The sequence below is a fragment of the Ranitomeya imitator genome, chromosome 7, assembly GCF_032444005.1.
Source record: "Ranitomeya imitator isolate aRanImi1 chromosome 7, aRanImi1.pri, whole genome shotgun sequence".
NCBI classification, from domain to species: Eukaryota; Metazoa; Chordata; class Amphibia; order Anura; family Dendrobatidae; genus Ranitomeya; species Ranitomeya imitator.
Genome location: NC_091288.1, coordinates 13192671 through 13217961, shown reverse-complemented (window position 1 = coordinate 13217961; position 25291 = coordinate 13192671). Strand labels below are relative to the sequence as shown.

Here is a 25291-nt window from a genome sequence, read left to right as displayed (position 1 = left end):
GCCAGGAGGGATTACTGCGTCCTTAAGAGATGAGCGCAGATCATCGCACCGTAATCTGACTGCGGTTAACAAGATGTAATTCAGTAGGAAAGATGGAGGCGGCAACAGCAGACAGCAATCCGGATCCACAGCGGTGTACCTAATCCTAACCTGTGTGATACTGTCTGCTGAGCTGTGTACCTAATCCTAACCTGTGTGATACTGTCTGCTGAGCTGTGTATCTAATCCTAACCTGTGTGATACTGACTGCTGAGCCGTGTACCTAATCCTAACCTGTGTGATACTGTCTGCTGAGCTGTGTATCTAATCCTATCCTGTGTGATACTGTCTGCTGAGCCGTGTATCTAATCCTATCCTGTGTGATACTGTCTGCTGAGCCGTGTATCTAATCCTATCCTGTGTGATACTGTCTGCTGAGCTGTGTATCTAATCCTATCCTGTGTGATACTGTCTGCTGAGCCGTGTATCTAATCCTATCCTGTGTGATACTAACTGCTGAGCCGTGTATCTAATCCTCTCCTGTGTGATACTGACTGCTGAGCCGTGTATCTAATCCTATCCTGTGTGATACTGTCTGCTGAGCCGTGTATCTAATCCTATCCTGTGTGATACTGTCTGCTGAGCTGTGTATCTAATCCTATCCTGTGTGATACTGACTGCTGAGCCATGTATCTAATCCTCTCCTGTGTGATACTGTCTGCTGAGCTGTGTATCTAATCCTATCCTGTGTGATACTGTCTGCTGAGCTGTGTATCTAATCCTATCCTGTGTGATACTGACTGCTGAGCCATGTATCTAATCCTCTCCTGTGTGATACTGCCTGCTGGGCCGTGTATCTAATCCTATCCTGTGTGATACTGTCTGCTGAGCCGTGTATCTAATCCTCTCCTGTGTGATACTGTCTGCTGAGCTGTGTATCTAATCCTATCCTGTGTGATACTGTCTGCAGAGCCGTGTATCTAATCCTATCCTGTGTGATAGTGTCTGCTGAGCTGTGTATCTAATCCTATCCTGTGTGATACTGTCTGCAGAGCCGTGTATCTAATCCTATCCTGTGTGATAGTGTCTGCTGAGCTGTGTATCTAATCCTATCCTGTGTGATACTGTCTGCAGAGCCGTGTATCTAATCCTATCCTGTGTGATAGTGTCTGCTGAGCTGTGTATCTAATCCTATCCTGTGTGATACTGTCTGCAGAGCCGTGTATCTAATCCTATTCTGTGTGATACTGTCTGCAGAGCCGTGTATCTAATCCTATCCTGTGTGATACTGTCTGCAGAGCCGTGTATCTAATCCTATCCTGTGTGATACTGTCTGCTGAGCTGTGTATCTAATCCTATCCTGTGTGATACTGTCTGCTGAGCCGTGTATCTAATCCTATTCTGTGTGATACTGTCTGCAGAGCCGTGTATCTAATCCTCTCCTGTGTGATACTGCCTGCTGAGCCGTGTATCTAATCCTATCCTGTGTGATACTGCCTCCTGAGCCGTGTATCTAATCCTATCCTGTGTGATACTATACATCTCAAAAATCCAACCATGTAATTGTAACCTCCAAATACTCATTACTAATTACTAACCATATCCACCATGTGTATCACAGAAGAAAAAAAAGGCAAAAACAAATCAACGTACTAGTAAAATTAAATAATTTATTTCACATTTACACTTATTAAAATATAACAAGGGAATTTCACATAATAACTGAGGGTAGAGCAAAGACGAGGGACTGTGAGAACTGGGACATATACAATTAATGCCGCACTTCACCTCATACATTTTGGTAATCAACAAACAAAACTTTATAAAAGTGTCCAGTGCAATAAATTATTGTTATAATAACCACTTTGTAATCTACTATATAATTGTCTAAGGGTCACTTCCATCTGTCACGGATATTCATTGGTCGCAGCCTCTGTCTGTCATGGAAATCCAAGTCGCTGATTGGTCGCGGCAAAACAGCCGCGACCAATCAGCGACGGGCACAGTCCGGAAGAAAATGGCCGCTCCTTACTCCCCTCAGTCAGTGCCCGGCGCCCGCATACTCCCCTCCAGTCACCGCTCACACAGGGTTAATGCCGGCGGTAACCGACCGTGTAATGCCGCGGGTAACGCATCTGTAACCGGTGCCATTAACCCTGTGTGTCCCCAACTTTTTACTATGGATGCTGCCTATGCGGCATCAATAGTAAGAAAATGTAATGTTAAAAATAATAAAAAAACAAAAAACCTGCTATACTCACCCTCCATAGTCCACCGAGCCGCATGCACCTGCCGCCATCTTCCGTCCCTGACGATGCATTGCGAAATTACCCAGAAGACTTAGCGGTCTCGTCAGACCACTAAGTTATCTGGGTAATTTCGCAATGCATCCTGTGAACGGAAGATGGCGGCAGCCGCGCGCATATCGACGGAGCTTCGCTGGATCCCAGGAGGTGAGTATATAACTATTTTTTATTTTAATTATTTTTTTAACAGGGATATGGTGCCCACACTGCTGTATACTACGTGGCCTGTGTTATATACCGCGTGGCTGCTATATACTACATAGGCAGTGTTATATACTGCATGGGCTGTGTTATATATTACGTGGCCACTGTTATAAACTACGTGGGCAGTGTTATATACTGCGTGGCTGCTATATACTGCATGGGCAGTGTTATATACTACGTCGCCTATGTTATATACTGCGTGGGCAGTGTTATATACTACGTGGCTGCTATATACTGCGTGGGCTGTGCTATATATTACGTGCCTATGCAATATACTACGTGGCCAGTGTTATATACTGCGTGGCCTGTGTTATATACTACGTCGCCTGTGTTATATACTGTGTGGCTGCTATATACTGCGTGGTCTGTGTTATATAGTACATGGCTGTTTTATATACTGCGTGGCCACTGTTATATATTGCGTGGCCTGTATTAACGCTTCGGGTATTCTACAATATGTATGTATATAGCAGCCACATAGTATATAGCACAGGCCACGTAGTATTTGTCTGCTATATACTACATGGCTCCTATATACTATGTGGCCTGTGCTATATACTATGTGGCTGCTATATACATACATAAAACATATTATAGAATACCCGATGCGTTAGAATCGGGCCACCATCTAGTATTATCATAATATAATATTAGATGTAAAGTGCCCAGTGCAAAGAGGTGCATTACCATCTGCTAATGCCCACGTCTCAACATCATCCTTTACTTACATAAGTATTTGTCCAGGTGTCAGTACCCTCAGATACCCCGACAGGGCCGTTTCACCGTACTGGCTTCCTCCACAGGGGGCATGGGTGATACCACATATCGCTTTCTCTGTCTATCGGCTGATCCACCATTGCATTATGTTGCTGAAGTCACAGAGTTCAGCTCTGGCCTCCCAGGAATGTGACTGCAGCACTAGTTAATGCCCAACATGCTGGATTAACCCCTTCCACCACCTCAATATATGGCCCAGGAGGCGGCACCTCCAAATAAAAGTCACAGGCCAAACGAGGGCAGAAGCAGCCTGTGCAGAGCCTGGAGTGTCATCAGGGCACAGGGAATCGGTGGCGGTGAAGGGGTTACTCACCGCTCCGGGTAATCAATAACCAAACCTACAATCTTGGATTTCATAACTGGCGTGTAATAACATGGCCCTGTGGGCATCTGGCCATGCTCTGTGCAGTCACGGTAAATGGTGGTGCAAGCATTGGGTAAAGCGACAAATGGGAGGGGAATCAGGAAATGAAGGCAGGAAGTAAATCAGGTGTCGATCATTGATCTTTTGACAAAAGTGACGCAAAAATGTGGAAATGTTACATATACCATCTCTGGAAAAAAAATCGCATGGTGCACTGAATGTCGTCAGTCGACACCCTTGCCACATTTTTGTTTCCCCTTTTTGAAAGCGAGAAGAAAAAACTGTACGTTAACCAACCCGGCCAATATTGAGGCGCCTTCCACCCCGGACACAGGTCCTGGCGAGATCGCGCTGCCGCAGTGTGCGGAGAAACAACATAAGGCAGCGTTCACACGGTCAGTATTTACATCAGTATTTGTAGCCAAAATCAGGAGAGGAACATTCAGAGGAAAAGTCTAATAGAAACTCATCACCACTTTATCACCCACTGATGGTTTTGGCTACAAATACTGATGTAAAATACTGACCAGATACTGAACGTGGCCTAACAGCGAGATTCGAGGATGAATCTGAGGCACCGGTCTATAAAGTCGGCCATATTGGTTTTTTTTTTTTTTAAATAAATATCTAATATCAATGAATAGTTGTCACATATAGAGAACGCCAGAGGTGGAAAGTAGCGGGGGTCATTGCCTGTTAGGTCTATTTGTTAGGCAATCCCTGCATGTGTTGTGGTTGTCTAAAAACTGTGAAACACGCAGCCGCGGGGACTCGGACATATTACTGGAGCTGCACGCCGAAAATGCTCGGATAACACGATATCTGAGCACGCGCCCTCATCATTAGCCACACGTCTTACTCTACGAATTCTGGGTTTTCCTCTGGCTTCATCTACCCCAGTGTATAACCTCCGGCCCCCCGCCATGCCGTCTGCCTTTACAAATGTGACGGGTGGTGCAGAGCTCACAGATACCAGCAATAGGAGCCACCGGGGAACAAGTCCGTCCATTTCTTCCTCCTTCACCTGTGACTGATATTATGTAGAAGCGTAAGGAATCGCAGCAACTCGGCCACAAAGTGGAAACATCGTAATATTGCAGAGCGGGGGGCGAGTGCTGAGGAAGCAAATGGCAGAAAAGTCTCCACCACTCTGCTGCCCCCATAACTGCAGAGTCCAGACCTCCTCTGGTACAAACACTGCGCCCCCGCCAGGAGCTTCATGGCCGAGCAGCTGCATGCAGCCGTACATCACCAAGCACAATGCCGAGCGTCGGATGGAGCGGTGTAAATCCGCCACCACTGGACTCTGGAGGAGACGGGTTCTGTGCAGTGATGGATCGCACTTCTCTATCTGATGGAGGAGGCTGGGTTTGGTGATTCCAGGAGGACGTTACCCCCTGACTGCATTGTGCCCCCTGTACAGATGGTGGAGGAGGATACTCTGGGCTGTTATCAGGGGGCGGCCGCAGACCCTCAGCTCCAGTGATGGGGAATCTTAATCTTCAGCACAGGACATTGTGGATAATTGTAGCGTCAGCTTTGTGGGAACAGTTTGGGGAAGACCCTGCACAAGCTCCATACAGACATGGAGGGAGAACATGAGCGGCCGCACAGATGCCGCGCTCAGCCCCATCTATCACCGCGGGGGTGATCTAGCGGAGATGGCTGTGCAGCAATAAGCTGCTTGTGTTACTGACCCTAAAATGGATGTTTGCAGCGTTTATATATCAGCAAAATTCTTCTAATTCATTAGGGAAATGATTTTTGGATGGAAAAACATAAAAACGGCGGAGCCTCGTGCGAAACCCAGAAGCCATAATACGAGGCGGCGGCTGCTCGTGTTCGGCACTGGTGACCCCCTCCCTTTCCATCTCCAAACTTTCATTCATCTGCTGACTATAAAGTATCTTCGGACGCCCCCGGCCCCCCTCCAGTTTCCATGACACCCCAATGTTTTTTTTCTATCCATCTTCCTCTATCTCCCACGATGCTCTGCTGCTGAGAACAGCCATTACTGCCCCCCTTGTCCGGCAGCCGTATCCGGCCTTTGCAGCCCTGCCAGAATACACAGACAGAGGAAGACCTTGGAGCCGAGAATATTAAACAGCTATCCGCACTTGTATTCCTGGCGGCCATTTTGGGAAAGACGGGATTAAAGCCATAGTTCTGACAGTCTGTACAGTGCACTACAGGGCATGGCATCAGAGGGACCACTACTATGACTGCACCCATGGAGGAGGATGAGACTGTAGCATTGGAAGTGACTGGAGTAGAACATGTAAATAAAGAGAGCTAGGCTTCATTTATCAAAACTGTGTTGCCCCTAGAAACCAATCACAGAACAGCTTACATTTCACCAGAGCTGTTTAAATCATGAAAGCTGTGCTATGATAGGTTGCTATGGGCATTAAAGACTGAAGAGGCTTAGTTGTGCCCCTAGCAACCAATCATAGAGCAGCTTTCATTTTATTGGAGCAGTTTGAATAATAAAAACTGCGCAGTGATTGGTTGCTTTGTTCATCTGTTTTGATAACTGAGGGTTATTGTCTGGTGAAGTAAAAGATGCGCTGTGATTGGTTGTTAATAAAGACAGCGTATCCAATCGCCAGTGTTGACACTCGACCCCATTATATCCAGAGTTAACTCAATTTATTAACTGTATCTAAGCACAAGCTGAGCAGGTAGTCGCTGCATGGAGAGATTACAATCATTCTGCAATAAAAATGGACAAGGAATTAACAAATAAAAAAGGGTTATAAAACAGCGGGTGTTGGTGTCAGAGGGGAGGGGCCTCGACAAAGGGGAGGGGTCTGGAGAAGAAAAATGAGCACAGATTTCCGTCACACCTTATGGGAGAATTTCATGGAGAACAATAAAGCAGACGTCACATGAGGAAGTGAAGGCCGATAACCCCGGGTCACTTATCAAACCTTCTGTGAACGTGCAGGACACAAACAGCGACCAACAGACCCCGTACAACTGCATGTCGCCAGCGCTCCCAGAATATGTCTGCACATCAGTACACGTCATTCTGGAGTGTAGGGGCGGCCTTACTGGTGCCATACTGGTGGTCACCCAGACACAACTCATAGGATTTATAGGGAGAAATTACCAGAACCAGAGATCCTGTGACCACAGAAATCACGTGCCTAATCTACAGCACCATCACTGGCCCGTACCCCGAGTGTCGGCATCCTTCCCCCATACCCCGAGTGTCAGCATCCTTACCCCGTACCCCGAGTGTCAGCATCCTTACCCCGTACCCCGAGTGTCGGCATCCTTACCCCGTACCCCGAGTGTCGGCATCTTTACCCCGTACCCCGAGTGTCGGCATCCTTCCCCCATACCCCGAGTGTCAGCATCCTTACCCCGTACCCCGAGTGTCGGCATCCTTACCCCGTACCCCGAGTGTCGGCATCTTTACCCCGTACCCCGAGTGTCGGCATCTTTACCCCGTACCCCGAGTGTCGGCATCCTTACCCCGTACCCCGAGTGTCGGCATCTTTACCCCATACCCCGAGTGTCGGCATCTTTACCCCGTAACCCCGAGTGTCGGCATCCTTACCCCGTAACCCCGAGTGTCAGCATCCTTCCCCCATTCCCCGAGTGTCGGCATCCTTACTCCGTACCCAGAGTGTCGGCATCTTTACCCCGTACCCTGAGTGTCGGCATCTTTACCCCGTAACCCCGAGTGTCAGCATCCTTACCCCGAGTGTCGGCATCCTTACTCCGTACCCAGAGTGTCGGCATCTTTACCCCGTACCCTGAGTGTCGGCATCTTTACTCCGTAACCCCGAGTGTCAGCATCCTTCCCCCATACCCCGAGTGTCAGCATCCTTACCCCGTACCCCGAGTGTCGGCATCCTTACCCCGTACCCCGAGTGTCGGCATCCTTACCCCGTACCCCGAGTGTCGGCATCCTTACCCCATACCCCGAGTGTCGGCATCTTTACCCCGTAACCCCGAGTGTCAGCATCCTTACCCCGTACCCCGAGTGTCAGCATCCTTACCCCGTACCCCGAGTGTCGGCATCCTTACCCCGTACCCCGAGTGTCGGCATCTTTACCCCGTACCCCGAGTGTCGGCATCCTTCCCCCATACCCCGAGTGTCAGCATCCTTACCCCGTACCCCGAGTGTCGGCATCCTTACCCCGTACCCCGAGTGTCGGCATCTTTACCCCGTACCCCGAGTGTCGGCATCTTTACCCCGTACCCCGAGTGTCGGCATCCTTACCCCGTACCCCGAGTGTCGGCATCTTTACCCCATACCCCGAGTGTCGGCATCTTTACCCCGTAACCCCGAGTGTCGGCATCCTTACCCCGTAACCCCGAGTGTCAGCATCCTTCCCCCATTCCCCGAGTGTCAGCATCCTTACCCCGAGTGTCGGCATCCTTACTCCGTACCCAGAGTGTCGGCATCTTTACCCCGTACCCTGAGTGTCGGCATCTTTACCCCGTAACCCCGAGTGTCAGCATCCTTAGCCCGTACTCCGAGTGTCGGCATCTTTACCCCATACCCCGAGTGTCGGCATCTTTACCCCGTACCCCGAGTGTCGGCATCCTTACCCCGTACCCCGAGTGTCGGCATCCTTCCCCCGCACCTCGAGTGTCGGCATCCTTCCCCCGTACCCCGAGTGTCGGCATCTTTACCCCGTACCCTGAGTGTCGGCATCCTTACCCCTTACCCCGAGTGTCGGCATCCATACCCCGAGTGTCGGCTTCCTTCCCCTATACCCCGAGTGTCGGCATCCTTACCCCATACCCCGAGTGTCGGCATCTTTACCCCGTACCCCGAGTGCCGGCATCCTTCCCCTATACCCCGAGTGTCGGCATCCTTCCCCTATACCCCGAGTGTCGGCATCCTTCCCCTATACCCCGAGTGTCGGCATCCTTACCCCATACCCCGAGTGTCGGCATCCGTACCCCGAGTGTCGGCTTCCTTCCCCTATACCCCGAGTGTCGGCATCCTTACCCCATACCCCGAGTGTCGGCATCTTTACCCCGTACCCCGAGTGCCGGCATCCTTCCCCTATACCCCGAGTGTCGGCATCTTTACCCCGTACCCCGAGTGTCGGCATCCTTCCCCCGTACCCCAAGTGTCGGCATCCTTACCCCGTACCCTGAGTGTCGACATCCTTCTCCCGTACCCTGAGTGTCGGCATCCTTCCCCCGTACCCCGAGTGTCAGCATCCGTCCCCCGTACCCCGAGTGTCGGCATCCTTCCCCCGTACCCCGAGTGTCGGCATCTTTCCCCGTACCCCGAGTGTCAGCATCCTTACCCCGTACCCCGAGCGTCAGCATCCTTCCCACATACCACGAGTGTCGGCATCTTTACCCCGTACCCCGAGTGTCGGCATCCTTACCCCGTACCTCGAGTGTCGGCATCCTTACCCCATACCCCGAGTGTCGGCATCCTTACCCCGTACCCCGAGTGTCGGCATCCTTCCCCCGTACCCCGAGTGTCGGCATCTTTACCCCGTACCCCGAGCGTCAGCATCCTTCCCCCATACCCCGAGTGTCGGCATCTTTACCCCGTACCCCGAGCGTCAGCATCCTTCCCCCATACCCCGAGTGTCGGCATCTTTACCCCGTACCCCGAGTGTCGGCATCCTTATCCCGTACCTCGAGTGTCAGCATCCTTACCCCGTACCCCGAGTGTCGGCATCCTTCCCCCATACCCCGAGTGTCGGCATCTTTACCCCGTACCCCGAGCGTCAGCATCCTTCCCCCATACCCCGAGTGTCGGCATCTTTACCCCGTACCCCGAGTGTCGGCATCCTTACCCCGTACCCCGAGTGTCGGCATCCTTACCCCGTACCTCGAGTGTCGGCATCCTTACCCCGTACCCTGAGTGTCGACATCCTTCCCCCGTACCCCGAGAGTCGGCATCTTTACCCCGTACCCCGAGTTTCGGCATCCTTACCCCGTACCCCGAATGTCGGCATCCTTCCCCCATACCCCGAGTGTCAGCATCCTTCCCCTATACCCCGAGTGTTGGCATCCTTCCATACCCGAGTGTCGGCATCCTCACCCTGTACCCCCAGTGTCAGTGTCATTATCCTGTACCCCCAGTGTCAGCGTCATTATCCTGTACCCCCAGTGCCAGCATCATTATCCTCTACCCCCAGTGTCAGCGTCATTATCCTGTACCCCGAGTGTCAGTGTCATTATCCTGTACCCCGAGTGTCAGTGCCATTATCCTGTACCCTCAGTGTCAGTGTCATTATCCTGTACCCCCAGTGTCAGTGTCATTATCCTCTACCCCCAGTGTCAGTGTCATTATCCTGTACCCCGAGTGTCAGTGTCATTATCCTGTACCCCGAGTGTCAGTGTCATTATCCTGTACCCCGAGTGTCAGCGTCATTATCCTGTACCCCGAGTGTCAGCGTCATTATCCTGTACCCCGAGTGTCAGCGTCATTATCCTGTACCCCGAGTGTCAGCGTCATTATCCTGTACCCCGAGTGTCAGCGTCATTATCCTGTACCCCGAGTGTCAGCGTCATTATCCTCTACCCCCAGTGTCAGCGTCATTATCCTGTACCCCCAGTGTCAGTGTCATTATCCTGTACCCCGAGTGTCAGCGTCATTATCCTGTACCCCGAGTGTCAGCGTCATTATCCTGTACCCCGAGTGTCAGCGTCATTATCCTCTACCCCCAGTGTCAGCGTCATTATCCTGTACCCCCAGTGTCAGTGTCATTATCCTGTACCCCGAGTGTCAGTGTCATTATCCTGTACCCCGAGTGTCAGCGTCATTATCCTGTACCCCGAGTGTCAGCGTCATTATCCTCTACCCCCAGTGTCAGTGTCATTATCCTGTACCCCCAGTGTCAGTGTCATTATCCTCTACCCCCAGTGTCAGTGTCATTATCCTGTACCCCGAGTGTCAGTGTCATTATCCTGTACCCCGAGTGTCAGTGTCATTATCCTGTACCCCGAGTGTCAGTGTCATTATCCTGTACCCCAAGTAACATAGTAACATAGTAACATAGTTAGTAAGGCCGAAAAAAGACATTTGTCCATCCAGTTCAGCCTATATTCCATCATAATAAATCCCCAGATCTACGTCCTTCTACAGAACCTAATAATTGTATGATACAATATTGTTCTGCTCCAGGAAGACATCCAGGCCTCTCTTGAACCCCTCGACTGAGTTCGCCATCACCACCTCCTCAGGCAAGCAATTCCAGATTCTCACTGCCCTAACAGTAAAGAATCCTCTTCTATGTTGGTGGAAAAACCTTCTCTCCTCCAGACGCAAAGAATGCCCCCTTGTGCCCGTCACCTTCCTTGGTATAAACAGATCCTCAGCGAGATATTTGTATTGTCCCCTTATATACTTATACATGGTTATTAGATCGCCCCTCAGTCGTCTTTTTTCTAGACTAAATAATCCTAATTTCGCTAATCTATCTGGGTATTGTAGTTCTCCCATCCCCTTTATTAATTTTGTTGCCCTCCTTTGTACTCTCTCTAGTTCCATTATATCCTTCCTGAGCACCGGTGCCCAAAACTGGACACAGTACTCCATGTGCGGTCTAACTAGGGATTTGTACAGAGGCAGTATAATGCTCTCATCATGTGTATCCAGACCTCTTTTAATGCACCCCATGATCCTGTTTGCCTTGGCAGCTGCTGCCTGGCACTGGCTGCTCCAGGTAAGTTTATCATTAACTAGGATCCCCAAGTCCTTCTCCCTGTCAGATTTACCCAGTGGTTTCCCGTTCAGTGTGTAATGGTGATATTGATTCCTTCTTCCCATGTGTATAACCTTACATTTATCATTGTTAAACCTCATCTGCCACCTTTCAGCCCAAGTTTCCAACTTATCCAGATCCATCTGTAGCAGAATACTATCTTCTCTTGTATTAACTGCTTTACATAGTTTTGTATCATCTGCAAATATCGAGTACCAGCGTCATTATCCTGTACCCCCAGTGTCAGTGTCATTATTCTGTACCCCAAGCGTCAATGTGATTCAGTGCCCTGAACGGAAAATGTCACAGATCGCGTCCTATCCTTACAGTATGGGAGGACGTTGGGGATGTTATTTTCCCTATTTAGGAGGCCACTCCTGCATTAAAGACGTCTCCCCACAATAACGCAGCCACACAGGCTCCTAGATGTGGAGTGCGCCCCCTGCAGTGTGGACAGGGAAGCTGACAATGCTTTACAGCACAATTCCTGGGTGATAAATGACAGGAGATATAGAAGGTCATAGCGGCATTTATCTCTGGTCTTGACATCCGCATCAATCAGACCAAGCAGGTGAGTGAGTTCTCATATAACATGTGACCCTCACTCATCACCGTGTAGCCATGGAGACCTGCCTCTGCTGCTGCCTGGAAAGCTGGGTGACAACCCCTGCCCATCCTAGTGGCGGCACAGCAGACCCTGGATGTGCGATGCTGCTGCCCATCTGTGCAGAGTTACCACTGAGGGGTTTAGGATGCTGGACCTCTGGCCACGTTGGTTGTCACCCAGCTTTCCCAGAAGCACTTAGAGGACAATTCCATACATTGTGCTCACACTCTGCTCCATTTCTGAAGTGTCAGGATAACCTTTTCTTGAATCCTCTGAATTATTTTTCAGATCTGCAGATCATCTTCTGTTCCCTGTAGGAGCTCCATTTCATGGATGCAGAAGGAAAGGCTCGGATCAGCGACACCACGAACTTCTCAGTGCTCGCAGATATGGGGGAAAGGCGCCTCTTGTGCACATTGCTCACCTCCCTGCGTGGGCAGCAAGTGGCAGCCACACCCGAACACCCTACCAGGACACAGGCAGCTAGTACAGACCGCGGCGGGCACCCCAGGTTCCCAGTAAGAGCGTGCACTGGAGACATATAGGGTTAGATTAGATCCTTTCCTAGGAAAGCTGGGTAACAAAGAAGGTCAATGCAGAATCCAATACCGCAAACTGCCCATGAAAATTCACATCCACAAGCATTACATATGGAGAGTGAGAGGAGAGCTGAGCTCCATACCCCTCTACTATGCAACCACAAAAACAGACAGGACACAACTATTTATGTTACTGTCCCTTTAAGAAAAGCGGTTTGCAGCCTGAGGATATGTCAAAAGAGCGATTTACTCATCAACCTCGTGTTAATGTTTATAAACAGAGCCATTTCCCAGATAAGGGGAATGCACAAAATGGGAAAATTGGGGCAGAATTGCCAATTGTACAGCACCAGACACCTTGCTCAATATATGTACTAAGCAGCTAGCGCCGAGTCGTAGACGGCGCAAAATGTATTAATGGGGTAAAGCAATATTCTTGGTGCAAGTTACTGGTATAAAGTGAGCCAACCAAGAAGTGATGAAGGAAAGCAAAAAGCATTGAGGGTCTGTTACAATTTTATCCAATCAGCACAAACCTCTGATAACAGAAGCAGGTTGGTACATTTTACTTGCACTGATACATTGTATCAACTTGGAGTCCAGACTGTTTAAAGTGGTATTCCATCTAATGATGGCATTTAGGCAGGAAAACCATAACTTTATGACTTCTGGGGGTCAGACTTTTGAACCCCTGATCCTGGAAGTGAAGGAGCTGCAACATTGTGGCCTCTACAGATATGTGAACACCAGTGCCCCCAACACAACATCTGGCTATCCAGACGGCAGTGTGGCCATTTTCACTTGAATGAAGGTGTGCGGCTCCTCTGCACTGTGGCCAAAAAAACAGGTATGAACGACCCACAACAATACATCAGCGCCAAGACACTTAGATCAGTGGCAGTCCCAGAGGTCAGATCACAACCAATCAGAAAAGGATGGCGTATCTGAGTGACGCTATTAAATTATATGACTAATTACACTTTTAAATATTGTAAATACTAAAAAAAGATTATGTGGACCTGCAAGGACATGGGAGTTTAGGTTTAGCATGAATTTTCTGGGGCCAGATTTATATGGACGGAATCGTAGTTATATTCTTGTACATAGGAGCAGTATTATAGTAGTTATATTCTTGTTCATAGGAGCAGTATTATAGTAGTTATATTCTTGTACATGGGGGGCAGTATTATAATAGTTATATTCTTGTACATAGGGGCAGTATTATAATATTTATATTATTGTATATAAGGGACAGTATTATAGTAGTTACATTCTTGTACATAGGAGCAGTATTGTAGTCGTTATATTCTTGTACATAGGGGGCAGTGTTATAGTAGTTATATTCTTGTACATAGGAGCAGTATTATAGTAGTTATATTCTTGTACATAGGGGCAGTATTATAGTAGTTATATTCTTGTACATAGGGGCAGTATTATAGTAGTTATATTCTTGTACATAGAGGGCAGTATTATAGTAGTTATATTCTAGTACATAGGGGCAGTATTATAGTGGTTATATTCTTGTACATAGGAGCAGTATTATAGTAGTTATATTCTTGTACATAGGAGCAGTATTATAGTAGTTATATTCTTGTACATAGGAGCAGTATTATAGTAGTTATATTCTTGTACATAAGGGCAGTATTATAGTAGTTATATTCTTGTACATAGGAGCAGTATTATAGTAGTTATATTCTTGTACATAAGGGCAGTATTATACTAGTTATATTCTTATACATATGAACAGTATTATAGTAGTTATATTCTTGTACATAGGAGCAGTATTATAGTAGTTATATTCTTATACATATGAACAGTATTATAGAAGTTATATTCTTGTACATAGGGGCAGCATTATAGTAGTTATATTCTTGTACATACAGTTAGGTCCATATATATTTGGACAGAGACAACATTTTTCTAAGTTTGGTTATAGACATTACCACAATGAATTTTAAACAAAACAATTCAGATGCAGTTGAAGCTCAGACTTTCAGCTTTCATTTGAGGGTATCCACATTAAAATTGGATGAAGGGTTTAGGAGTTTCAGCTCCTTAACATGGACCACCCTGTTTTTAAAGGGACCAAAAGTAATTGGACAATTGACTCCAAGGCTATTTCATGGACAGGTGTGGGCAATCCCTTCATTATATCATTCTCAATTAAGCAGATTAAAGGCCTGGAGTTGATTTGAGGTGTGGTGCTTGCATTTGGAAGGTTTTGCTGTGAAGTAAACATGCGGTCAAAGGAGCTCTCCATGCAGGTGAAACAAGCCATCCTTAAGCTTCGAAAACAGAAAAAACCCATCAGAGAAATTGCTACAATATTAGGAGTGGCAAAATATACAGTTTGGTACATTCTGAGAAAGAAAGAAAGCACTGGTGAACTCATCAATGCAAAAAGCCCTGGGCGCCCACGGAAGACAACAGTGGTGGATGATTGCAGAATAATCTCCATGATGAAGAGAAACCCCTTCACAACAGCCGACCAAGTGAACAACACTCTCCAGGAGGTCGGTGTATCAATATCCAAATCTACCATAGAGAGAAGACTGCATGAAAGTAAATACAGAGGGTTCACTGCACGGTGCAGCCACTCATAAGCATCAAGAATAAAAAGGCTAGACTGGACTTTGCTAAAAAACATCTAAAAAAGCCGCACAGTTCTGGAAGAACATTCTTTGGACAGATGAAACCAAGATCAACCTCTACCAGAATGATGGAAAGAGAAAAGTATGGTGAAGGCGTGGTACAGCTCATGATCCAAAGCATACTACATCATCTGTAACACCTGGCGGAGGCAGTGTGATGGCGCGGGCATGCATGGCTGCCAGTGGCACTGGGTCACTAGTGTTTATTGATGATGTGACACAGGACAGAAGCAGCCGAATTAATTCTGAGGTATTCAGAGACATATTGTGTGCTCAGATCCAGCCACATGCAGCCAAACTGATTGGTCGCCGTTTCATACTACAGATGGACAATGACCCAAAACATAAAGCCAAAGCAACCCAGGAGTTTATTAAAGCAAAGAAGTGGAATATTCTTGAATGGCCAAGTCAGTCACCTGATCTCAACCCAATTGAGCAGCATTTCACTTGTTAAAGACTAAACTTCAGACAGAAAGGCCACAAACAAACAGCAACTGAAAACCACCGCAGTGAAGGCCTGGAAGAGCATCAAAAAGGAGGAAACACAACGTCTGGTAATGTCCATGAGCTCAAGACTTCAGGCAGTCATTGCCAACAAAGGGTTTTCAACCAAGTACTAAAAATGAACATTTTATTTAAAATTATTGAATCTGTCCAATTACTTTTGGTCCCTTTAAAAACAGGGTGGCCCATGTTAAGGAGCTGAAACTCCTAAACCCTTCATCCAATTTTAATGTGGATACCCTCAAATGAAAGCTGAAAGTCTGAACTTCAACTGCATCTCAATTGTTTTGTTTAAAATTCATTGTGGTAATGTCTATAACCAAAATTAGAAAAATGTTGTCTCTGTCCAAATATATATGGACCTAACTGTAGGTGCAGTATTATAGTAGTTATAGTCTTGTATATAGGGGGCAGTATTATAGTAGTTAAATTCTTGTACATAGGAGCAGTATTATAATAGTTATATTCTTGTACATAGGAGCAGTATTATAGTAGAAATCTTCAACACCTCAATCTACATTCACTCTCTGAATCCCTCCTCCCTCTCACAGATATAAGTTCCTTACACAATGCGGATGATGCTGCCGCTCTATATAACACCACAATAGCTGTAACTTTGGAATCTGCTGCCCCACTTACACATACCAAAGCTCGCAAAATCAACAGACAGCCCTGGCACACCAGCCTGACCAAAGAACTGAGGCGAGCCTCCAGGGCTGCTGAGCACAGATGGAAAAGATCCCACTCCAACGATCATTTCATCGCATTCAAACAGTCCCTCACTACTTTCAAGACCACACTCGCCACAGCTAAACAAACCTACTTCTCATCTCTCATATCCTCTCTGTCTCACAACCCTAAACAGTTATTCAACACCTTCAATTCTCTCCTCCGTCCCCCAGCACCTCCTCCCTCCCCACTCATCTCAGCTGAAGACTTTGCCTCATTTTTCAAGCATAAGATTGATGACATCAGAGACAGTTTTGGTCAACAACTCCCAGAGCCCTTCCTCCCGACTTCCCAGCCCTCCACCTCAAAAACCAACTTCTCCAACATTACAGGAGATCGACTCTCCACTCTACTCTCAAGATTGCATCTCACCACCTGTGCACTTGATCCGATCCCATCCCACTTCATCCAAAACCTCACCACAGTCTTCATCCCAACCCTAACCCATCTCTTCAACCTATCACTAACAACTGGTGTTTTCCCCTCAAGCTTTAAACATGCCTCAATCACACCTATCCTCAAAAAGCCCTCTCTTGACCCATCCTCTGTATCTAGCTATCACCCTATATCACTTCTCCCCTATGCCTCCAAACTACTGGAACAACACGTCCATCTTGAACTGTCCTCCCACCTGTCTTCCTCCTCCTTCTTCGACCGCTTACAATCAGGCTTCCGGTCACACCACTCCACTGAAACTGCCCTAACTAAGGTCACCAATGACCTATTAACCGCCAAGAGCAAGCGACACTACTCTGTCCTCCTCCTCCTGGACCTGTCCTCTGCCTTTGACACAGTGGACCATTCCCTATTATTACAGACCCTCTCATCTCTTGGCATCACAGACTTGGCCCTATCCTGGATCTCATCATACCTAACAGACCGGACATTCAGCGTCTCCCACTCACACACCACCTCCTCACCTTGCCCCTATCTGTCAGAGTCCCACAAGGTTCAGTCCTTGGGCCTCTGCTCTTCTCCATTTACACCTTTGGCCTGGGACAGCTCATAGAATCTCAAGGCTTTCAGTATCACCTCTATGCTGACGACACACAGATCTACATCTCTGGACCAGATATCACCTCCCTACTAACCAGAATCCCTCAATGTCTGTCCATTATTTCATCCTTCTTCTCCGCTAGATTTCTGAAACTTAGCATGGACAAAACAGAATTCATCGTCTTTCCCCCATCTCATGAGACCCCCCCAACGAACCTATCCATTCCAGTAAATTGCTGCCCACTCTCCCCAGTCCCACAAGCTTGCTGCCTCGGGGTAATCCTTGACACTGATCTCTCCTTCACACCACATATCAAAGCCCTTTCCACTTCCTGCCGACTTCAACTCAAAAATATTTCCTGGATCCGTACATTTCTCAACCAAGAATCTGCAAAAACCCTAGTCCATGCCCTCATCATCTCTCGCCTTGACTACTGCAACCTCCTGCTCTGTGGCCTCCCCTCTAACACTCTCGCACCCCTCCAATCTATTCTAAACTCTGCTGCCCGACTAATCCACCTGTCCCCCGCTATTCCCCGGCCTCTCCCCTCTACCAATCCCTTCACTGGCTCCCCATTACCCAGAGACTCCAGTACAAAACCCTAACCATGGCGTACAAAGCCATCCACAACCTGTCTCCTCCATACATCTGTGACCTCGTCTCCCGGTACTTACCTACACGCAACCTCCGATCCTCACAAGATCTCCATCTCTACTCCCCTCTTATCTCCTCTTCCCACAATCGCATACAAGATGTCTCTCACGCATCACCCCTACTCTGGAACCCTCTACCCCAACACATCAGACTCTCACCAACCATCGAAACCTTCAAAAAGAACCTGAAGACCCACCTCTTCCGACAAGCCTACAGTAACCTGCAGTAACCAACGATCGACCAAACCGCTGCTCGACCAGCTCTATCCTCACCTACTGTATCCTCACCCATCCCTTGTAGATTGTGAGCCCTCGCGGGCAGGATCCTCTCTCCTCCTGTATCCTCACCCATCCCTTGTAGATTGTGAGCCCTCGCGGGCAGGGTCCTCTCTCCTCCTGTACCAGTTATGACTTGTATTGTTTAAGATTATTGTACTTGTTTTTATTATGTATACCCCTCCTCACATGTATGCAGCATGGAATAAATGGCGCTATAATAATAAATAATAGTTATATTCTTGTACATAGGGTCAGTATTATAGCAGTTATATTCTTGCACATAGGAGCTGTATTATAGTAGTTATATTCTTGCACATAGGAGCAGTATTATAGTAGTTATATTCTTGTACATAGGAGAAGTATTAGTAGTTATATGCTTGTACATAGCGGCAGTATTATAGTAGTTATATTCTTGTATATAGGAGCAGTATTATAGTAGTTATATTCTTGTACATAGGGGCAGTATTATAGTAGTTATATTCTTGTACATAGGGGCAGTATTATAGCAGCTATATTTTTGTACATAGGGGCAGTATTATAGCAGTTATATTCTTGTACATAGGGGCAGTATTATAGCAGTTATATTCTTGTACATAGGAGCAGTATTATAGTAGTTATATTCTTGTACATAGGGGCAGTATTATAGCAGTTATATTCTTGTACATAGGGGCAGTATTATAGCAATTATATTCTTGTACATAGGAGCAGTATTATAGCAGTTATATTCTTGTACATAGGAGCAGTATTATAGCAGTTATATTCTTGTACATAGGAGCAGTATTATAGTAGTTATATTCTTATACATAGGAGCAGTATTATAGTAGTTATATTCTTGTACATAGGAGCAGTATTATAGTAGTTATATTCTTGTACATAGGGGCAGTATTATAGCAGTTATATTCTTGTACATAGGAGCAGTATTATAGTAGTTATATTCTTGTACATAGGAGCAGTATTATAGTAGTTATATTCTTGTATATAGGAGCAGTATTATAGTAGTTATATTATTGTACATAGGGGAGGTATGATAGTAGCTATATTCTTGTACATAGGGGCGGTATTATAGTAGTTATACTCTTGTACATAGGAGCAGTATTATAGTAGCTATATTCTTGCACATAGGGGGCAGTATTATAGTAGTTATATTCTTGTACATAGGGGGCAGTATTATAGTAGTTATATTCTTGTACATAGGGGCGGTATTATAGTAGCTATAGTCTTGTACATAGGGGCGGTATTATAGTAGTTAGTGCAGGTGTAAATGTTATTCTCCTTAGTGTGACTAGTGTTGCAATCTTGTATACAGGCCTCATATTCTCGCTCCAGGTCACATTGTGGTTCTGTCAGTGGCATTAGTTGCATCAGATCGGTTGCTGACAGTTAGAAACCACAGTGATTTTTCTCCCATAGATAAGATTTTGTGGCCTTTTACATCTTGATCAGACAGTAGGAAGTTCCAAATTTAAAGACTGAACAGGACAGAGCATGTATTGTGTGAGCCATGTTCCTGTCTATGAGATGTGTGGACCCTGGGGGGCACTGATGGGTTAATGATATATACTGTAATATATAACTATATATATAATTGTCTAAGGGTTTTTCCGTCTGTCTGTCCTGGAAATCCCGCGTCTCTGATCAGCGACGGGCACAGCATGGCGACGATGATGTCATGAAGGTTGCCTCGACCAATCAGCGACGGGCACAGTCTGCCGCGAATTCTGGAATCATCATTGTTCACATACTACGGGGACATGCATATTCTAGAATACCCGATGCGTTAGAATCGGGCTACAATGTAATATATATATATATATATATATATATATATATATATATATATATATATATATATACACACACATACATGCACATATACACATATATCTTTACAAATTTCCTGTCTTATGGAGGTCACTGAACCCACAGAGGTCTAAAGCAAAGAATAAGGCTGGGTATAGAAAACCAGGAGCCAACACCACTGGGGGGAAATTATGGCTTTCCAGGAGACGCATGTACGATACTCGCTGGGCCCTATACCACCCAGTACCCAGTTGTGACTCTTCACGCCCATTGTCGTATTGGGCAGGAGAGTCTTGCTGGGGGATCTCTGGCATCAATGGACTTTCATTAGTATCATTGGGCGCTGCGTCCTTCCAGTCACTGTGGGATTCAATAATGAGCATTTAACTGGTGCCAATGCGATAACAGCTGATTGGGAGGGGTGTAGGGTTTTGACATTTGGTGGGTGAGGGGTAGAGTACATAACACATCACTGTGTATATTATATATACTGAGAGTATAAAACTTTCTCCTGAAATTGAAGAGACATTGAAAATGTAAACGCCAATTAGTAGATGATACAACGTAACGCGATGAGTGTATATGATTCAATGATGCAGACAAGCGGTGCCCGGGCACAGGGACCTTATGGATGATGGAAATCCTCCTCTTGTATTATTCATGTGCCTTTTTAATCCACATACACCTCTAGGAGCGGCTTATGGGTCCCTACATTATTCATTCTGATCGGCAGCTGGAATCATCGTGATTTGATGCCACTTCAGAAAACATATAAAGCCCAATGGGGAGGGAGAAAAATCTGTTGCAATTTGCTGATTATTGCAGTTTCCCCATCACTTGGACCTCGAATATTTCAAGCCTTTTGTCTCTGTGACCTTAGAAGCAACACTTAACTATTTGTCTCAGATTTCCTGAACTGAAGAGCTGACAATCAAGCAGTGATAACCCGACACTCTCACTTTCCGGTTCTTGTAGAAAAAGGCTCTGAAGAAAAGTAATTCTGCTTTCAATGTAGTAACAAAAGGCTTCATCTGTAGAGTGCGGCGGATCAGGACTGTGAAAAGCCAAACAGTCCTCAGTGCTAGTGACCACCAGGACCCCCAGCTGCACGTGCACCTAAAAAACCACAACCAGAGCACATACATATGGAATCGCAGGCCCGGGACCTGGGCATTGCTGGGACACTCTGTATGGGCCACATGCCACAATTTCCTTATTCCCTTTATTTGCTGTTTAAACAAGTTCCTGTCAGTCCCAGGGAAGAATCTGGAAGATTTGTGCCTTATCTGATCGGGCACTGGGGATCAGGGACACTCCAGGGTCAAAGGTCAATCCTGCTGAGCTGTCAACAAGGGTTAAATGCTGACCCTGCAGCCACTGCTGACCCTGGATCCTGCAGAGGTCACCGCTCTCACCCCAAATGGCCCTTGTGCACCCCAACAAGTGCCAGGATGTAGACCCAGCTCAGTGGCTGTCACCAGAGAGGGTCCAGGCTGTGACACATTCCTGCCCCGCCCCCTGATCTGTCAAACCCCCTCTATCACCTGCTACATCCATTAACCCTTCCAACGCCGTAGAGGAAATGCGGAGATGCAGGGTTGCAATGCCCAGGTGTCTATTGAAATATTGGGGTTCACAGATAAAATATGGGGGTGGGGGGCTGGCACAGCTCAGTACAGGGTACACAGACTCAAATGAGGGAAAAAACATTTACAAGAAAAAAAGAGCCCTGATAAAGAACGTGAGCAGAGAGCTGTGCAGCCCCCACCCTGCCCACGTCCAGGGGTAATATTGGGGGCCCCCACCCTGCCCACGTCCAGGGGCAATATCAGGGGTCCCCCACCCTGCCCACGTCCAGGGGTTATATTGGGGCCCCCCACCCTGCCCACGTCCAGGGGTAATATTGGGGGCCCCCACCCTGCCCACGTCCAGGGGTAATATTGGGGGCCCCCACCCTGCTCACGTCCAGGGGTAATATTGGGGGCCCCCACCCTGCCCACGTCCAGGGGTTATATTGGGGGCCCCCACCCTGCCCACGTCCAGGGGTAGTATTGGGGGCCCCCACCCTGCCCACATCCAGGGGTTATATTGGGGCCCCAACCCTGCTCACGTCCAGGGGTAATATTGGGGGCCTCCACCCTGCCCACGTCCAGGGGTAATATCGGGGGCCCCCACCCTGCCCACGTCCAGGGGCAATATCAGGGGTCCCCCACCCTGCCCACGTCCAGGGGTTATATTGGGGCCCCCCACCCTGCCCACGTCCAGGGGTAATATTGGGGGCCCCCACCCTGCCCACGTCCAGGGGTAATATTGGGGGCCCCCACCCTGCTCACGTCCAGGGGTAATATTGGGGGCCCCCACCCTGCCCACGTCCAGGGGTTATATTGGGGGCCCCCACCCTGCCCACGTCCAGGGGTAGTATTGGGGGCCCCCACCCTGCCCACATCCAGGGGTTATATTGGGGCCCCAACCCTGCTCACGTCCAGGGGTAATATTGGGGGCCTCCACCCTGCCCACGTCCAGGGGTAATATCGGGGGCCCCAACCCTGCTCACGTCCTGGGGTAATATTGGGGGCCCCCTACCCTGCCCACATCCAGGGGTTATATTGGGGCCCCAACCCTGCTCACGTCCAGGGGTAATATTGGGGGCCTCCACCCTGCCCACGTCCAGGGGTAATATCGGGGGCCCCCACCCTGCTCACGTCCAGGGGTAATATTGGGGGCCCCCACCCTGCCCACGTCCAGGGGCAATATCGGGGTCCCCCACCCTGCCTACGTCCAGGGTTTATATTGGGGCCCCCCACCCTGCCCACGTCCAGGGGTAATATTGGGGGCTGCCCACCCTGCTCAGCCCACCCTGCCCACGCCCAGGGGTAATATTGGGGGCCCCCCACCCTGCCCACGTCCAGGGGTAATATTGGGGGCCCCCCACCCTGCCCACGTCCAGGGGTAATATTGGGGGTCCCCCCACCCTGTGTCCGTCCAGGGGTAATATTGGGGCCGCCCGTGCACTCACCTTTCTCCTGCAGGGGAGAGTTCACATCTTCTCTGCTGACCTGGGTGAATATGGACGGATTGTCCATCACACCTCCCCGGATCTGGATCCTGCAGGACTCCTCTCACTTCTTCCTACCTCTGGGTTTGGGGTTGGATGGAGAATTAAGGAATACAGGGTGGGAAGAGGAGAGGACGGAGGGCATGGAGGGGACGGCCACCGAGCGGGGGAAAGGAGAAAAAAAAAAGAAATAAAAAAAATAAAAACAAAAAAGGGAGATTGCTGGAAACTTTGTTACAACATGGAGTTCTCCGCTCACAGCTCGGATACAAACATGGAACCCAGAGGCGGTTTCAAGGGACCCCAATTAAAGCGGCGATACCTCCAGCGCCCACTGGGGGCCGCTCGCTCTGCTCAGCCTGAGACAATGTTATTGAATGAGGGGGAGTGAGCTCATTCCTTCCTCACCCCGGGGTCACTGCACGGGTGGGAGGAAGTGTGCTGCATCTGCTGCAGAAGCTCTTGTACGCCAGTGACGGTGTGTCTGGTCCAGAGCTCTGGATACCTCTGGGTCTGGAAAAGGACTACTGGAAATCAGGGGCCATGTTATAGTATAAAATCAAGATATCAATGGTCCACGACAATTTAAAGTGTCAGCTCTATGTAAATCAAGACGTATCACCCTACGGGGGGGACTAAGGAGGCACAGCGAACACTAGAGACGGCTACATCAACATATTCTTTTATTTACAGAAAAATTACAACAAATCAATTAACCCCTTCATGATGGAGCCTTTTTGCGTTTTTGTTTTTCGCTCCCCTTGTTCCCAGAGCCATAACCTGGTAATTTTTCAGTCAATGTGTCCATGTGAGGGCTTGTTTTTTGCACTTTTGAACGTCACCATTGGTTTTACCATATCGTGTACTCAAAAAAGGGAAGAAAACTGTATTTGGAATTTTGTTTATCATGTTCATTAAATGCTAATACTGCCCTGCCATTATGATTCTCCAGATCATTACGAGTTCATAGACACCAAACATGTCTAGGTTCCGTTTTATTTAAATAGTGTATCCTCACCCACCCCCTGCAGACTGTGAGCCCTCGCGGGCAGGGTCCTCCCTCCTTATGTACTCGTGTGCCTTGTTATCTGCTCATGTTTAATGTATTTGTCTATATTTGCCCCGTATTCACATGTAAAGCGCCATGGAATAAATGGCGCTATAAAAATGTATAATAATAATAATAATAGTGGAAAAAAATCCAAAGTTTGTAAACAAAAAAAAAAAAAAGAAAAATTGCATCATTTTCCGAGACCTGTAGTGTATTTTTCGTGATCTCGGGTTTTTGCGTGCCGAGCTGACGTTCTAATGATGCCATTTTGGTGCAGGTATGATCTTTTGATCGCTCGTTATTGCATTTTAATGCAATGTTGAGGCGAGCAAAAAAAAACATAATTCTGGTGTTTTGACCTTTTTTCTCATTACGCAGTTTAGTGATTGGGTTAATTCTTTTTTCATATTGATGAATCTGGCGATTCTAAATGCGGTGATACCAAATATGTGTATGTTTTATTTATTTTTTTATTGTTTTATTTTGAAAGGGGGTGATTTGAACTTTTATATATTTTTTTATTTTTTTTATATTTTTAAAAACATTTTTTTAAAACTTTTGGCATGCTTTAATAGTCTCCATGGGAGAATAGAAGCTGCCATAACCTGATCGGCTCTGCTACATACAGGCGATGATCAGATCACCCGTATGTAGCAGAAGTGCTGACAAGCTATGAGTGCCGACCACCGGGCAGAGCTCATAACAATCCGGCAGGGACAACCATAGTGGTCTGCAGGAGACCTCTGGTTGTCATTCCGACCCATCTGTGACCCGTGATCAAGTGACGGGGTTCACCGATGGGCGGGATTTCCGGCGCAATTGCTGGAAGCGTGCGTTAAATGCCGCTGTCAAGAGTTTGGCTGTGACTGTTGCGGTACATAATATAATAATAATATTATTTATATAGCGCCAACATATTCCGCAGCGCTTTACAAATTATAGAGGGGACTTGTACAGACAATAGACATTACAGCATAACAGAAATCACAGTTCACAATAGACACCAGGAGGAATGAGGGCCCTGCTGCTCACAAGCTACAAACTATGGGGAAAAGGGGAGACACGAGAGGTGGATGGTAACAATTGCTTTAGTTATTCA

The 25291-nt window shown here is 47.5% G+C and overlaps 1 protein-coding gene across 1 annotated transcript in view; it reads right to left on the bottom strand.

The window, feature by feature from the left end:
* CTDSP1 (CTD small phosphatase 1) overlaps positions 1–23443 on the bottom strand; it is a 36314-nt gene extending 12871 nt beyond the window's left edge. Inside the window, exon 1 of the mRNA XM_069732717.1 lies at positions 23103–23443. Coding sequence (XP_069588818.1) covers positions 23103–23169 — 67 coding nt within the window. The 5' untranslated portion in view covers positions 23170–23443. The remainder of the gene's footprint in view (positions 1–23102) is intronic.
* Between the last annotated feature and the right edge of the window lie 1848 nt (positions 23444–25291).